At 43.5% G+C, this 18259-nt stretch overlaps 1 protein-coding gene across 1 annotated transcript in view; it reads left to right on the forward strand.

The window, feature by feature from the left end:
• camta1a (calmodulin binding transcription activator 1a) overlaps positions 1–18259 on the forward strand; it is a 270525-nt gene that overhangs the window by 150166 nt on the left and 102100 nt on the right. The window contains 1 exon segment of the mRNA XM_063886403.1: positions 4579–4714. Within this exon segment, the coding sequence (XP_063742473.1) occupies positions 4579–4714 (136 nt within the window).

The raw sequence follows: 18259 nt of genomic DNA on the forward strand, positions 1-18259 counted from the left end.
ACAAACATTGAGCTCCATCTGTACAGCCTTGGAGATACGGGATATCATATTAAGAAAACTTAACTTCCTGATTCATTTCAGTCTAATTCAGTTAGCGGCTTTCACTGTTTCCCCCATAATTCTCATTAAAGATAAACGTTTAGCAGACAAGCCGAAAAAAGGGAGGATGAAGACGAACATGTTACGGAAAAAGGGGATGATGCGATATGATTTAAAACAGGTTACATAACGCTGTCCAGTTGACTGACCCATCACCCCCGTTATTACCGTTTATAATTAAGCATTCATGGCTGATAACTGAGGTCAGTAGGGACTGGAGGAGTAAGAACTGCGGGCATCACATTGACCGGGCGCCAAGGCCTCATTGGCAGTCAAATAGCTGCGCGACCTGCGGCGTCTCGACATACGAACACTAGCGGGGGAGTTGGAGGGGTTCAGAGCAGCGCAGACAATGAATCTCAATCCAGAGGCCGTGGCAGATTTACATTTAAAGTAGTTTTAGCGAACGGCCCACTTCCTGATGCATTCTTTGGCAGGGCTGAAGGGGGGGCTTATCTGCGAGTCATCAATTGCACGTGATGCGTCCAGATAGAAGCCCCCAACGTGGCGCCAGCACCTTTCTGCTCACACATCAAGCTCGAAGATGATGTGCTGTCTAATAGAGCGTCCTCGCTTGAAGTCTAATTACATTACACGTGAAACACCTCTGCGCGGTGTCGACAGCCCCAGATGTGTGTACGACGCATATGTTTTAACACGTGACCCATGTTTTACCTGAGATTGACAGAACCTGTAATGACCAGCATCAGCGTGTTATTGATGTTCTGTCACTCGTCTGGCCATTAATGTTATCCCTACATGGAGCAACAGGGTTACCAGCAACTTGGTGTGTGTGTGTGTGTGTGTGTGTGTGTGTGTGTGTGTGTGTGTGTGTGTGTGTGTGTGTGTGTGTGTGTGTGTGTGTGTGTGTGTGTGTGTGTGTGTGTGTGTGTGTGTGTGTGTGTGTGTGTGTGTGTGTGTGTGTTTTTTGTGTGATGGCTCAGGGGCATATTTCTGCTTCATATTTATACTTACAGTAATAGGGTTGGTGTGTGTAGCTGGGTTTGGATGAGTAGTAGGTGTGAGTGTGGCTGACACTGTAGGGTAAAGGCTGTGATGGCTGAAGGCGCTGAGGGGTAATTGAGAACAGCAGGTGTCGCCGCCCCCCTGAGCCACTTCGGGCCCCGAGCAGTTCACCCTCCGATCTTCAAAGCCTCTACGGCCCAGCTCTTTTGCCCAGATCTCCTATTTTCTCCTTTCCTTTCCTCTATCCAACTGTATTGTAATCTCTCCTCTCCTCTTGGCTGCATTGCCGGTTGAGCTTGCTGGGGAGAAAAAACGCATGAATGGTATTAATCAAACCAAGGGCATCATGGGCAATAGCAAAGGGGCTACAGCTATTACTGCTACACCGGTTCACCATGCCAAACTCTTCTCTCTGTAACTCTTTTGACAGAGAGTACCCTTGATATAGTTGTGGTTTGGGGCCTGGTACAATAGGAATAGCGTGTTTCATGTATTTTGAGTAATATATTGAGGACAAACTATAATCTGTGGTTTGTTTTGTTTATTTACCTTCTAAAAATAGCTTACAGTTACCAAAAATGGGATTGTACTTTCTTTCCTCCATACATTTCATGTTTATATAAAGTCAGAACATTTTAAAAGTCCAACACTGAACATTTTAGGATTTATGATGATTCACCAGAGCTGTGCAGTCCTCCTGTCCAGGAGGAGGGGGTTCTTTCTCACTCACACAGATTTGTGTCTCCCTCTCTATCTTCCTGTTTCTTCCTCCTTTCTTTTTTACTACTTTTAGACAGTGAAGCTGAGCCTGTGAGCTGTGTATTGCCTGCCAGTGGGCCAGGGCTCCCCTGCCTTGCCTTTGTTACCCATGCAGAACACGTCACCAACCTCATAAACCCCCCACACTCCCTCCCCCACTCCCCTGACTTTTTCAAATGAACAAATCTGATTGAGTGAATGCCATTACCTGGGTAAATGAATGATTCCTAAAGGACTGGACAAGGCCTAACACCACCCTGAGGGTAAAGCTTATTATCGCTGCAAACTCCAAAGAGGAGCGAGGCGGCAGTGTGCACTTTGTCAGAAGCCTGTATTTCCATATTAATCTGCCACATTTAGGCATCTGAGACAGAGAGCCTCCTGTCACGCTTCTTTGATAACAGAGCAGTTAGCTTTTTCCCCTCATGTATAAATATGTATAATTCTGATAAGATTAATTGAAACGCCTAAGTATACAGTGGAAATGGATGAGTGGGAGGGAGAGGGAGACTGCAGGAGGAGAACAGACACATTATGTTGCCATAGCATGCATTTTAGACTGGCCTCTGCCTTAGACCTACTCCAGAGTGGATGCCTGGGCTCTTTCCTCCAGGTCCAAAGTGCCTTGAATTGAAAATAGCATCTACTTAACAGTCCCTCAAAAATAGCTGAGCGAATACGTTTTCGCGCAGAGTCGATAAATACGGCGTGGAGCCTCTGACACCGAAGCCTCACCCCAATTTCCAGTGCTCTGGAGGAGATCAGATAGCCCTGTGTCATTTGATTTTCTGCCTTATCTCATCTGCGCCCATCTTTTTGTCTCAAGCTGAGCTACATTTTAAGAAGCACACGCTCCTTGTATCTTTTGAAGGACAAAACCCAGAATGATATCGAAACAAATAATAGGAATCGCCCTGGTAGAGGGGGCCATTCTGCTTTTTGATTGATACCAAGTGCTGACGCAGGCATGTCAAACGAGTGTCCTTCAAATGACATTTGGGATGCAAATATGTGGAGATTGCAGCAATCTGCAAAGTTCTTAGTTCATGAGTACCATTTATGACCGCTCCTTGACGACGGCTGACATTACGGATGCTGTAAACTAGAACACAATTTATACTTTGTGTATATCCCTCACAGCCATTGAGCAGTTCCACTTTTCAAACTGACCAATAAAAGTGTCTGTTTAATAGTTGTTTTCTGCAAAGTATGCTGAGTACTGAACAAGGGAGGGCAGTGAGTGAAGAGAAAACAGCAGGAGAGAGGGCGGTGTGGGAGAGTGGCAGTAAGGAATCCTGAGACAGATAAAACAAGAGGGGGGGGGGAGGCAGGAAAGGAGTCGGAGAGAGGGAGGAGACAAAGACGGTCCCCGGAGCGCAGCTCGAGTTGACTGACGGCAAGAAGAGAGGGCTGTGGAGAGAGGAAGGGAGGAGGAAAGGGAAGAAGGGAGATCAGCAAGGAGTGAGCACGTCAGTGTGTGAGTGGCGTCTCTCATTAGAAGGTGCTGTCAGGGGCCACAGAGGGGGGACTGCAGGGACCCCACCCCCCCCCCTACTTCTTCTCCTTCTCCGCTGGCCCCTGAGATCCGACCGGGAAAATGATTGATGAGTGATACCAAGATAAACACGCGCCCTGGCCCCAAAAGGCAGCCCTGCAAAATGATGCATGCAGTGTTATAAATAAACCTTGTGGAAAGAAAAAACCTTTACAATAAACAACCAAACAATGCAAAACAACCGTCGGGTATTACTTATTTTGAATATTGTTCGAGACAACACAAATCTACCCAGCTTTTGTTGTTTGTGTTCTGCTATATTATTTTATATGTTTGTGTCTGGGTGTGTGTGTCTGGTGTCTGCATATGTAAGCAGTGAGCACACGGCTAATAAGGCTCACCTGCTGATTGGTTGGTTGAGCAACAGTTACACTGCCTCTTCAGCAGCTACTTTTTCACTGTGTGGCTCCAAACACTGAGTGTGTGTGTGTGTGCGCAAAAGTGTGTGGGAAACTAATGTGACATATGTATGGATTAATACTGATGACACAGCCACTCAACAATACAATCAAAAACAAATAAACCCACTCAAAAGCATGTTAAACTGCTCACTAATTGTAGCTTAAGCCATAAATGTTTTATGCTACACTTTCTGTTAATGTCTAACACTGAGCGCCAAATGCCTCTGTTACAAATGGAAGTGGAAAGGCAGATTATCATCAAATAGTTACATTATGTCATTATGAGCCTACGGGCTGTGGTCTGGTGGAGGGAGAATGAATTATGAATGGAGTGTGAGGGAGGATCTTCGCTCCCCCTTAGGGACTTCCAACACCACAACTCATTTAAGTTGGATGAATGAGAGATAAGTAAAGGAAGCCCCCCTGCCTCCAGCACCCCCCAACCCAAAGCTACTTGCCTTACACACTGTCCTTCTTGTAATTTTCTCAGTGAGAAAAGGTGTCACTTAAGCCGCTCGCAGCACACACACTTTTCATTGGGAGAAATGTGTGCTGAAGGGTGCTTTGTTCATTGTCAAACTCTGCATACCAATGTTAAAAAACACCGTAAAGAAGTCTTGTCATCTAAGTCACTGGTGCGTTTTCTGCCCGGTGCAGATTTGTGTCGGGCCTCTTTGTACATCTCTCAAATGAGTCCCCGAGCTGTGCTGCAGCTTTGCCTAAAAAATCCTTCTCATCTCATCTCGTCTTTTTTCCCTTTTGCTCTCCCCTCTCTCTGTCCCGTCTCCACGGATCCAGGCCGCAGAATGGGTCGATGATATTGTACAATAGGAAGAAGGTGAAGTACAGAAAGGATGGCTACTGCTGGAAGAAGAGGAAAGACGGGAAGACCACACGGGAGGATCACATGAAGTTGAAAGTGCAAGGAGTCGAGGTGAGTGCGCTTACTAGAGTTTGGATTTGGAGGGAACAGGTGGGGGTGGGTTTCCGGATGGACGAGAGCCAACCTTCACCCTGACACAGACAAACACAGGTCTACACTGAGCTCTCCCCTGGCTGTAATGGAGACAGTCACATGCTGCAGTAGACCCGTGTCTCTGAGGAGCCTTACCAAGAAACAATGCGGCACAACAATAGTTTTCCCTGGGAAGCCAGTGGAGTGGAACCGATTGTTTGTACCTTATTAAGGCTGTGGATGTTGCCTTTGCTCCAGAGAGCCTACATTAATCTTGCTGGCTCAAAGCAGTACTGTGGAGCTAGCGTTCCTACACCTCACCCCACGTCACTCCCTATAAAAGCCACGGCAATAAAAGGCCCGGATGAATCTGTCTGGCTGGCTCAGCTGGTGCCAATACAGTGTTGACACCCTGATTAAATATAAGCAGCCCCGATTATAAGACGTCTCAACATCACATTCTTTTCCCTGAGTTTTCAGTAGTGTAAATGTGAGGTTTTTCTCAGGTGCCGAAAGCACAGAAGTTAAAGGAGAGTAGTTAGAGATGTGGGATTTTGCTGTCCTTTTTCCCTGTGTGCACATGTACACACCATGTAACCACACACCTCAGGGAGCGGTGCTGTGAGTCTGTCACACAGTGCGACAAAGACAAAGCTCAGGCGTTCTCTCAACAGGGCCTTTGCTCCCTGTTTGTACTCCTCCAGATATTTGTCACTCTAAGAAAATGGCCCTCTTCCCTCCGCTTGCCAGCTCAGTGTCATCTCCGGTCCTGCAGAGGTCTGATAACCTGTTGGGACTACACACATCCATCGTTTTAGACTGTTGCAAATGTTTCTGCTTTCTGACAGTTCTGGCTTCCCAGAATCAGCCAGCATGCATTTATACGGTTATATTACCAGGTGAATGCAGGTTATTGTCAATTCCCGCAATTTGCAGTACACATAAGCCTGCAGAAAGGGATGGGAAGTGCTGTGTTACATAAAGGGCAGAGCTAGCATTTCTTACTCAATTTAGTTGATGATATGGTAGGAGAAACAACTGGCTCCTGTCTGGTAGTGTTGCACGTATCACCGATACTAGAAAGGTATCGCGATATGCTGCTGTTAAAAAGCATTACGATTCGTCCATTTCATTAGTATTGGTACTTTAAGAATGACATTGTTTTAATAAGAGCCGTATTTCCTGTGTGTGTTCAGTGCTGTGCTTTCACTCCCTGCAGCCGTGCCTGCAGTGCCTCCCCTCTCATGCACGCTCTAGCTGTCATATCATGTAACAAATCCAGAGCATGGCTGCAAGTGGGGGTGGTATTGCCGATGCGCCTCGGCTTGTTGACAAAAAAGACGCAAGAAACGAAATTTGGAAGTATTTTGGTTACATCTCTGCTGAGGGAGAACACGCAGCTCTACATGATCACCGCCGCAGCTCCACTCATGTGAGAGGACCAGTGCGCGGAGCAAAACACGTACTTCAAGTTAAAGACCTAACACACTTAACTATCTTATCTACATATGGAACTAGCTAAACTGGTTATATATATGTTTACTCTTCACTGTCGGGTCACTCATTACTGGATCATTAAGCTACATGAGACGGATACGACTGGCCGTCATGAGAGGGAGAGGGGAAAAGAGAGCGCTCCATTTATTACTCCCGTGTTATTATCCAAAGTTAATGTAAACTTTTGAATAATGTAGTTCATCCACTATAAGTAGTTTGTTTGATTTGATCTTTTTTTTCCAGGTTTGAAATAAAGCACAATAATGACATTTAAGACGGTTTCCCCTTTTTTAAGAAAAGTATCGAAATCGCAATTCTTGACAAAAATGTTGGTATCGTGACAACACTACTGTCTGGTAAACATGGCTTGTACACGTGCAGTTATTTCCAAGGCTATAAAAATACAAGTAAGATATATCTAAAGTGTAACTAAAAATCTGACTTTCACTGAAGATACACAAACATTTACCTTACTTCTGCTGTCTGTTGTATCAGTTTGGTCAACGTCAGCAAAAAGAGGCACTGCTCTATAACAGGAAAAGTGTACATTATGCTACTGTCCTATTTTCCAGCATCAATTTTGGTCAATGCTCCAGAAAAGTAGCACTTTAAAGCAACTCTCTTAACTGGCACATCACAGCCCACTGTAACTTGGGTTCTTCTCTTGGCCGCTGATAGCGCGTTTTCTTCTGCGGTTTCGTAGCTGTCACCGTGGACAAGGAGAAACATACTGTGGTGGTATAAAAATACCCAGACCTCTGTGACCAGCAGTCCCAGCATTTTACAATTAATATAAGAGAAGACATTTCCTTGTAAGCCATATCTAAGGAGATTGGTTCTTAAGGTGAGGAATCACGTGAAATATAACACATTTAAGTCCTGAATCCAGGGCGACACTTCAGATTCATTTTATGAGCTACATGTTGTGCTGTATATGCTATTTAGTTGTGATCACTTGCAACGTCGTGTCCATTGGTGCTAAGGACGCCCAGTAGCTCACATCATAAGGTGCATTGAACATGTGCTGGAAAAGAGGGCATAAAATGTAACATTTGAGTATTAAAGGAATAAACTTTCCTTTGCATTGTTGACATGAACATTGAGTAATTCACTGGTGACTGATACAGTATTTTACGTCCATCAGTAGCAGTAACCAGTAAGCTGTCCCAACACTGAACCTGAAGTGTGCAGTGTACAGTATGCAACAACGTCAGATAGAGGATGTACTAAAGCACAGTCATCATGAGTCACATCGAAAGACTGATGGCTGTTCACAGTGTAAAACTCCATCCTGTTATGCTGCTGTGAGAGATCCAATATGTTGTAACCGGTCTAATTTACCAGAGCTAATTGCTGTTAGCAGCAGTGCCAATGCAAGGTGTGAAGGTGAGAGAGGTAGGAACTGACTCAGGGCTGCATGGAAACATGTCATTATCATTGTTATGTCCTTGTCAAACAATGAGCATGCATACAAATAACATAATCTCAAAAAGAGAGGAAATTATTGATGCTACATTTAGCTCAAACATTAGCTCATTTCAATCTGTAGTCCCTGGGCTGGAACACATAACAATCAACAACTTCTTTAAACATTACTAATCTCTATCACACGGACAACTGTTTATACATATAATAATACATTTTTACATTTAAATGTATACATTTATATACACCTGCAGATAAAAACTGCTATTTCACATAGTAGGCCTGTGCCTAAAAATAAAGTGCACACATTGTCTGCTGCTGAGTTGCGCTGCTGAGACTGTGTTTATCTGTACACATCCTGCAACCTTGGAAGACCTGAGTCATGTCTTTCTTACACCTCTTCCTTCAAGACTGACAGAGGAGGTGATCCATCACTGCTGCAAACAGCCTATGATGGGAACCATGACCCATCATGTTTATTGTAAGCACATACAAATCACCTGACCTTTGCCTTTAGTTCACTGAAAGTACGAGACCACAGGAAAGAATAAAGGGCTATCTCTTTCTGCTTACAACTGTATTGCGAAGCAGTAGAGGAAGATCCATTGAAATACGTATTTCATTATACAAGAGTACTAAGAGTTGACTTAACTTGAACATAACCTCAGTTGTTTTACAGTGGAGTCTTTTCATCACTCATGCTGTGCTGTGTATCTGCTCTGATTCCCCAGACACCCAGTCCCTAATAGAGGTACTGTGGTTATTACATGGGCCAGGTTTAGTGCACAGAGAGGACGAGTGTTGTGGGTGGTTCAGGCAAGTGATGCTCAGTGGCTCCGGCGAGAAAAAAGCTATGAGTCCTGGAGCGAGGGGCCTTCTGGGGCCTGCGAGAGGCAGCCTAGCGTGGCAGGAGTGGATGTCAGCGTGTGCTGCTGCTGTCCTGTCTGCTCCGCAGTGCTGGCTCAGCAGCCCGTGTAAACTGAGGCTCTACTCTTTTTTCCCCTCCCTCTATCTGTCTATACTTTTGATTCTCTTTTAAGTGTCTTTCTCTACCCCCCCCCCCCCTTTTAATTCCCTTTCTTTTAATTATTTCACTACATTTTTCATCTTCCTGCTCTACTCCCTCTTCTGTACTACCCTTTTTTCCTCCACAACTCTTCATTCCACCACTCTCTGAGTCCGCTGTCCAGACGGACAGAACCTTTACTTGGGTGGTAATGCTCCCTGTTCCCTAAAGTTGGAGCGCAGGGCATGTTGCGGCATTAGCGCTTAACAGGCCGTGAAATAGCAGCCTGCCTTCCTGACGTCTCCCCCATCACTCCAGGTGAGTCGGCCAGACGGCTGGATAAATGAGCAAGCAGCACCCCCAGCATCCCAGCATGCATTTGGGGCACCTGAGGAAAGTTGTCCATCAGTGATTATCTCACCACACCCTGCTCAAGTTGTTCACCAGCTCCTGGCCATGACCAAGCTTCCATGGGAATCCTTTGCAGCCGCACTAATGAGGATGTCCAGTGGCTGTATCAGTCAGGTTACACCAGGATTTGATTGGCTTTATTCTCCCACAGAGTGATGTCATCCTAATTCAGGCTGTAGGTCTCATTGTATGCATAGCTCTAGCATCCCCTGGCTTCTCGCTGTGAAATAGCAGAGACGTCAGACACATCTGCTTTGATAAACTCCAGCTGATCTCCGATCTGCTTCTTGTCAAGCCCTGTGCTAGCACATCTTCTTATCTGATTAGTTGTTAATGTCGACTTAACCCCCCCACCCCCCCATCTCCTCCACCCCTTCTATCCTTTTTCCCCATTATTCCTAAGCTTTAATAAACTCCCTAAAATGCAGATCGATTTTCTCTTAAGTAAAGGTGGCAGTGCCTCTGACTTATTTCATTACCACAGGCTAATTATACCGATTGAAATGAGCTTCTCCTCTTAAGGTGTGCTGTGCTGTGCTGCTCTGCGCCCCCATGCTCCCCAGACTCTAATGCCAATACAGTTCTCTACCATTCCCTAACTTCCATCGCTACCTCAGCTCCACCACGCCATCCGTTCATCCAACCCTCTCACTGTCCACCTCCTAAATAATCAGCTGGTGCGTCCTTAGCCCCTGTAACTTGTCATTTCATGTTGGATCCACCCTAATGTGTGATTTCAACTGTGCAACTGTGCAATGAAGGAAGGTAATGGAGCATGCTGGTGGCTCAATCGCCTCTGTTCATTGATAATAATGAAGACAAATGTCAAAACATTAGTTGCTAATGTTGTAATGGAGTGGATGCTAGTGGATGCACGCTGGATGCTACACTGCATTGGCTTTCAATATCACATGACCTTCAACATTTAACTCCTCTTTTTATGAGGGGTCTAGCAATTTATTTTTGCGGCAAATCAGACTCTGACATTTTTTTGTCCATCCAAGCACATTTATATCTGAATTCAAAAGACTCTCTGGAGGCACGGCTTCTTGGTTTTTTGTCTGATAGTTAAAACATGATGAGGAAAAAAAGTAACGTTTCACAATTTCATGGCCACAAGGTTGGGTGGCACTGGTGAGTTATAATCAAAGTAGCTGCATATCTGTGAAATAGAGTTGCTTTGGGTGACTGTAAGTGTTTTCAGTAGCAGTGGTAGCACTGATTTACAGATGCAGGTGCTGATACTGCCAGATTGTGTGGCCAGATGTGAGAGGGCACTAAAACAAACCCCTGTTTCTGAGAGGTGACATGCTCCCCCTCCTCTCCCTGCTCCAAGTCAACTGTGAAATTAAGATCAGATTACTGATACAGGCAATGCCTAAAGCAAAAGAAGAAAGTTTGTCTTTTCCATTTTTATTCAAACTTATTGGCTGTCTTTAAGTCAACAGTCAGCTGCCTGCTCTGTAAAGACAGTACATCGATCTGTTTCCATTGTCTTCTCCTGGAGCCAGCTTTCTTATTCACTACTTGTTTAGTTTGTTTGCCTCGTAGCTCACACAGCGTGCTCTTCCTTTTTGAATTACCTGATTGTGGAGGAGTTATGACCAATCTGAGTGTGATATTTCAAAGAACGGTTTCCATGGTTATAACTCCTAACCTCCTGCTCTCACATACAGTACAGTGCTAGTCAGTGAGAGGTTGCATAGGAACAGGAAGTATAGTTCTCATGCTTAATACAAGGTAAACATTCACTAAATCATAGAAAAGCCGTCACAGTGTTGTATATAACAAATCACAGAGGAAACAAATGCAATTATTACTAAAGCCATATTTGAAATTGCAGCATTTATCAGCAGATGTTGCCATGCACAGGAGGTAGGTGATGAAGCCAGATATCCATTTTAGTTATTGTGTGATTTTCTTTCTTTTATCTACCACAGTAGATTAAAGCAGTAATCCCCTCTCCAGCATAATGGCTTAATGGGGGTTGTAACGTTGTTATTAGCGACTGAACCGAAGCCTTCCCAAATGAACGCCTTACCCCCAGCATTGGGAGGGTCCACTTTAACCATGTTTTTCCTTCAAGACCACAGTAATTAGTTTGCCTCTCGTAGTTCTTACAATTGCCAAATCACTCAGCAGCAGTTAAGCTCCCAGTCTGCCTTTCATGCTGACCCCGCTATCACCGTTTCAATCGAGCAGCTGGATTTAAGAGGGGTAATTTTAGAGAGGTCGCTGTAGGGTGCACGTCAAAAAGCTGTACATTATTGACAGCGTTTGAAATTAAATTTACGATGTGTTGCCACATGTTATGAGTCATCTCCATGGGTGTCCGCTTTTTGGTTGTGAAGGTTAAGGAGGTAATGCCTCCAAGAAAAAGGGCCTGAAAACCAAAAATGTATATATTTTTAAAGCTTGTGGAATTTGACTTTTATTTGAAGACTGGCTTTTGAATATCTTTAGCCCTTTACCGCTCTCCTGGGTTCCAATGAAACAGAGAGAACTGTCCAGCAGCTTTGCACACCTTCACTGCTCCAGTGGTAAGAACCAATTCAGAAGAATAATGGAACAGAGTCAAATGCGAGAGTGGAGATGACTGCAGGCCATATGGTTGTTTCCATTCTTTGGGGATTCTTGGCCTCCAAATCTATTGAAACAGAAAGAAGGGATGCTTACCGGTTCTTGGTATGTCACTCATTATCCTTAATGATGCTGTTGGTGCACCAAACCAATTGAGTTTGCCGGTGTCTGATATATGTAACCCCATGGGAGAAGCACAGCAGAACCAACTCCAGATATGCAAAGTAGGGGCAGGAGGTTTGTAGAAAAGGTGAAGAAAACAGAGAAATGCAGGCAGTGAGTTGGCTTTGCATGACTCCTTGGATTGTGAATTCTGTTTTTGTTTGGTCTCGTGAGTAAAACATAGATCCCTCGGTAACCCAGGGCCTGGGTTTTTATGTTAATAAGCAACTTTCAACCAAGGCGTCTCCTTTTTTTCAGATCCAGGCCGGAATATTCTTCAGAGATTTATTCTGCTCAGAAAACACCCAGTGATACATTGTGCAGTGATATGTACTGAAAGGTCTTTTCTGGTCTGGACCTTAAACCAATGTGTGATTCAGTAGGTTCTCTTGATTTTAAAGGTTGGGAGTTCAAAGGAAAGCATGTTGTTGGAAAGCAAGTTGTTATGTCAGGGTGCAAGTTTGTAAAATCTCAATTTAATGATCTACAACAGGCTTATGGCTGCTTCACACATTTCTCCAACATTTCTGACTTCAGACCAGGACCAGAGGGCCAGCTGAGTATTGACATCAGTCTAAGAGTGGGTTTCTATTCCTGAAAACCTGTAAAATGCATTATATAGATTACTCAAAATGCCTCTGATAGCGCTTGAGGATATGGTATTTACTTCCCTTGCTCTCCATATGTCTTTATCTTCTTCCCTTTCCTTTTTCTCTTTCTTAACTCCATCTGCCTCTTCATTTTGAAAATCCACTTACTCTGATTGTCTCTGTTAATATGGGGCCATTCCTCTAGCGAAGTCAGACCCTCATGTCAGGAGCAGCAGTTTTCTTCGGATGCTGTAAGGCCTTGGAAGAGCCATGTCTTCCTTCCCCCGCTGTCCCTGGAACACTTGGTTCTTTTAATATTCTTCAGACGGGGAGCGCAGCACCCGTGTTTAGGATATAGGGGCAAAGGCTTTGAGGAGGAATCATGGAGTGACATTATCTCCTCTTTGCTCATAAAGGCAGTACAGCTGGACCCACAATCCCACAGCCACCCTTTTTCTGCCTCATCTGCAGAAAATATTTGAGTATTGACGTTTGCAACGAGATGAATTTGTTATACTCGAACATCTCGGCTACCTTTATCTTTCTCTATACTTGGCTATTTATTCTGCTGGCTTCTGCACATGGTCTATGTATTATTAAGCAGCAACACAGAGGTTTAGATGTAATTTGTTGCTGTGTTACATTTAAAAGCTGCAAAATCAAAATGTAGCATTGCTCCAACATTCACTCTTCAAAGGAGGTATAATGAGTGGAGCTGCAAAGTTCAAAGAGAATGGTTAAGTGTTTGTATAGAATTATACAGAGTGAGCAACTGTGCTTTCCTCAGAGTGATATTGAAAGGTTTGATATTTTACATGAAAGGGAGCTAAAGAGGAGTTTAACTCAGGAAACAGGTTTAACCCTTCTGCTTTAGGCAACATTGGAAATATTAATGCAGATAAAAGTCTTGTCATTAACTCTTGTGTTGTATATTTTGTTCATCACTCTGTGTCTTCCTGCCTTCTATTCCTCTTCCTCATAATATATGTTTTCTTCTGTTTGCATTCGACGTCTCTCTGATTTGTTACATCAGCGTTAACCTTGTTCTTTTCAAAGTAATCTGAACAGGTTTTCGCTTACATGTCCTCTGCAACACAAGTATCTTTGTCTTTTTTCTACACTTTCTGATGATTTCAATGCCGCTTTCTTGTTTTTGTTGTTATATGTGTTTTTTGTTGATAGTGCTGAAATGAAAGGCAACAACAGCCTTTGTGGGTTTCTATTGCACATTCAAATGTGGTGAGAGAATGAGTCATTTGTTTAAGCCCAAGGGGGTGCTAAGCTTGTTCTGCATTGTGTGTCAACACCGATCCCCTGTTAATGTCACTGTCACCAAATAATGATGCATGCATGTAGACAGCTGCACAGACACACACGCAAACTCACACACATGATTATACCTATGCACTTTTGTTCTGTTTTGACTGACAGGATCTCAGGGGAAAAAAATCCTTGTTAGTGTATGTATGTTTGTCACTTATGTGGCTGGATTTCCACACCAAACGTACATATTAGCCCATATAGTAAAACGTCAATTCATAAATGGAGCCTGTTATTGCTAGAAAATTCCGTTTAGTCATACCAAAATAAAATCCTGTGATAAATGAAAATGGCAGAGATAAAAATGAATCAAAAAGACTGTGGACTGTGGAAAATAAAAGACTGATGAAAGGGAGAGGAGGGAGCAAGAGGGGCTTAGAAGGTGGATGGATGGTAAGGGGGGGAGGGAAGGGGGGAGGGAAGGAGGTAGAGAGAGGCGAGCGGAGAGGAGAGAGAAAGCCAGAATGAACGATATATAGCCCCTGGCAAACAGAAAACAATTGTTACACTGCCTCCCATAACCCACTTCAACCTTAAACAGCAGATTTTTTTCACTCAATTAATTTCTACACATTGGAGCAGGGGCCTTGGCTGAAGCCCGGCTTTTATGTGCTCCTGCAGCTGCAAGGCCTATACACATCTCTGTCTCTCTCTCTCTCTCTCTCTCTCTCTCTCCCTAGCTCTCTCCGTCTCCGTTTTTTCTTTTTTCTTTCTGAAAGTGAACATTCTGCATTTGAAAGGAAAGGAACACTTTGAGAGATGAACCGAGGAATAAACAGGGAAATAGTATACATTGTAAAAATGACGCACACAAACAATTGATAAAAAAAAGGAAATGCCTGTTTTCTAAGGTGGACATCTAAAGTTATATGGTTCAAAAGTGAAATTGCACCTTCGGCTTTTCCTGTAAACAGGTCTATATCTATTTTCATCACCAGCCTCAAGAAAAATCAACTTTTTTTAATTTATTTTTAATTTTTGTATATCTTACGTAATTGAAGACACATGGCACATAAAAAATACATTTTGGTAAATCAATGAGAGCAAAATTTAGAGAATAAAAAATAAAACCAGTGAGCGTCTCAACTGAATAGCCATACTTTTGCTTTTTTTATTTTATACCCTGTCCTTCTCTTCGAAGGCATACACCATTCAACACACATTCATAACCAAAACAATCCAGTTAAAAATATGAACTTTAAAGGTCCCCTATTATGCAAAATGCCCTTTTTGTTGTCTTTTATACATAAATATGTGTCCCCGGTGTGTAAGGAGACTCACAAAGTGTCCGAAATTCAACCCTCTCTCTTTTCCTCCTTACCCACATCTCTAAAAACGGGGGTACATACAAGCTGATCCAGATTTGCTGCCAATATGACGTCATATCGGAAATTTGGGCTGGCTTTATATTGAACTCCTGGCAGCTTCCCACCCACGTGACACGTCCCAACCTGTCGTCCGCAATATACAGTCGCGAGCTAAATCCCCTCCGCAGCACCTCTGTTTCTCTGTGCAGGATGTCTGCAGGAGGGACTTAGAGTTGTTATATACATGTAATGTCACTGTTCTAGTGGTAAACACTGAAAATGTTTCAGAAATAATGGTTGATGTGGTTTGGAACTTAATATGGCGTTTAATCCCGGCAGCGTTTAGCTGAGTTTCTCCGTTAGAAACTTCTCTCTTCAGAGAGATCATGCGCTCCAAAGGGGCGTGGCCAGCTTCAGCTCATTTGCACAGAATCAGCACTATCGAAAACGGGGCTAAAACATGATCTGATTGGTATTTTGAGCAAAACACACCAGAGACATGTTTTTTTTAATTATATTTAAGAACTATTATATATATGCCATAAAAGAGCATAATAGGAGACCTTTAAATCAACTTAAATGATCAAATCTGCTAAAAACAAAATCCAGTAAAAATAGTTATAATAATAGTTATACTATTAACCAAACAGACGCAGGCCAGGTCATGGTGGCTCTATGTGGACAGCAGGTTGATTTGCCTGAGGGCTGAGAGGGGGAGAGCAGGCAGAGACAGATGGACAGATAGATAGAGGAGGGCATGACTGAACTGTGTCTGTGTGTGGTGAGTGAGGGCCAGGCGGAACAACATGAATCATGGCTCCAGTTGAGAGAGAAGGAGATCAGATCAATAACAGCCCAGAGGAGGGAGAAGAGCGAGCAAGAGAGAGAAAGAGGATGAAGGGAGGACACAGGAGGTGTTCATCACCGGACCACCCCGACTCCCAGCATGCTCCTTTTTTCTTTTTCTTTCTCAGGCTGTACAGTTAATGTCTGAAATGAGGCGCTGGTTAATTTCCGCGCTGAAGCTAAAACATAGATACACATAGATACAGACAACGTGCTAATGTGTAAGGAAAACATATTGATCATTCAAATGAAGTGCAGGCTTTTGATGGTCATCCAGTGCTTAGAAAAGAAAGGATAATTATTTCACTTGACCTACCTTAATCTAATAATGCATTTCAAAGTGTTCAAATTTTAGTGTGCAGTTACTAAACGATGAATTCATCTTCTTTTACTCTTGAAGGCCATCTAAAGGAGCTTTGAAGGGGCCCTATCAGGCTCATTTTCAGGTCTCACATTTATGTGTGCCTCTAATGTGACATGTTTACATGCTTTAATATTCAAATAGTGCTTTATTTTTCTACCTTTTTCACACTCTTTCTGAAACCAGATCCCAGTCTGCTCTGATTGGTTAGCTGGCCGGCTCTGTTGTGATTGGTCAACCGCATAGAGATGACCCTGCCCTTAGCCTATCATATATAATGTTTTGCAGAGCTAGCCAGTAGAAGCACTAGTGTTACAAAATCATGCCACTGTGTAACAGAAGTAAACAAAGGGGTGTGTGGGAGAGAAACTCCCTCTGATGGCACTTTGGGATTTCAACTTTTGCAGACCATTTACATGCACAGCAAACTATTTAACACTACAGGAAAGGGTAAACCCCAAAAAGGATACCAGGGCCTGTTTGATTGTGCATGTGCATGTTTAATTGCTTGTTTGTGTGCTTCTCCGCACGTGTTTTTTTTCTAGTGTAGTGGAGTGTTAGTTGTTATTTCTCATAAAGGGACCAGTGTGACTAAGAAATACCTGTTTTTTCTACAGAGGCAGTGGTCAGTGTTGGGGTGTCTTGGTATTTAAGCATGCTACCCACACAAGTGCCTCTCCTCCACCATTGTACTGTGGAACAGCAATTTTTCTCATCCCTCCTTTTTTATATAATTTGGTCGATAAAGGTGAAGGACGTTTCATCGCTATTTCTCCCTCACGACTCCCTCCTCCTCCTCATGCGCTCTGCTCTGTCTCAGAGTGAAATCCCGAGATAAAGCTTGCCGGCGCTCCATGTTTAATGGAGCTTAATCCCACAGATTTGAGATACGGAGCTGTGAGGTAATTCCCTCGTGCCCATCTTCACTAACACAGAACGGTCATGTGACCACCTAATGCTGCCCCTTTGCTAGACACGGACAGACTGACAGACTGAGAACATAAAGAACATGCCAAGGACAAATGTTCTTGTTTTCTAAAAAGAATTGATCACGAAAAATGTTTTGCTTTATCTCACAATCACAAAATGCTCGCCATCTCGTCTGCTGTGTAACCACTTACTTTCTGCCATACTTTCCCTTCGACTATGCCTAATTAAAATGTGGTCATCTTTACTTTAGCTAGCCAGTCGACCTTACTCTTGATGAGGGATTTATAAATGAATCTGCAACACGGCAATGATCCAAAGTGTCGGGTTTGGAAAGTCATAACTGAACGCTACGTTTTCCCAGACAGCACTCCAGCCACAACCCACGTCACGGCGCCTGGAGAGAGTAAAAAGGGTTTTAGCTTGCTTGAGACTATTTGGAGAATCCATGCGCTGGGAAGTATTAAACCCACCAACAATCCTTCTTAAGTGATGAGCTGACACTAAGCAATTTGCTATTCACCCTGCCAGTGGAAATATTTCCAATTCGAGTGCATAAAGATCCCATGGCAGGCAATACGCCAAGCCCTCTTCTTCTATCTGACACTTTTTGTTTCAGAAAAGCCACTGTGTGGTTCAATTTACCCCAAGATATGCTTGTCAGGCCCTATTGACATGAGCTGCGCTGTCAGTGTGTAAAACAGTCCACATGGATGATTGCAGAGCAGCACTGGTTGTTAGTAGTAGTTTGAAAGAAAGGAAATGTGTGTGTTACCAAATACGTCTGTTTTTAATTTATGCTAAAAATGGTGTAGAAAGCAAAAAGGAAATGAGCAGCTCCACTTATGTAATCACATATATTATGAAGACTCTGTGGATTACATGCAACTCCCCACAGACCTCGCTGTTATTCCACCTTTTCTCCTTTTACCAAGTGTTTTCTTCCTTTCTGTATTTACCATCTTCAATGTTATTCTATCCGTGCCTGTGTCCGCCCCCCTTTTCTTTGTTGCCTCTCAGGTATAAGACACCTAATTGCCAAGGGTGTAGAGGCAAACTGCCGAGGGGAAAACACAGGAACGCTGTATGGTT

This window comes from Eleginops maclovinus, chromosome 1 (assembly GCF_036324505.1).
Source record: "Eleginops maclovinus isolate JMC-PN-2008 ecotype Puerto Natales chromosome 1, JC_Emac_rtc_rv5, whole genome shotgun sequence".
NCBI lineage: Eukaryota > Metazoa > Chordata > Actinopteri > Perciformes > Eleginopidae > Eleginops > Eleginops maclovinus.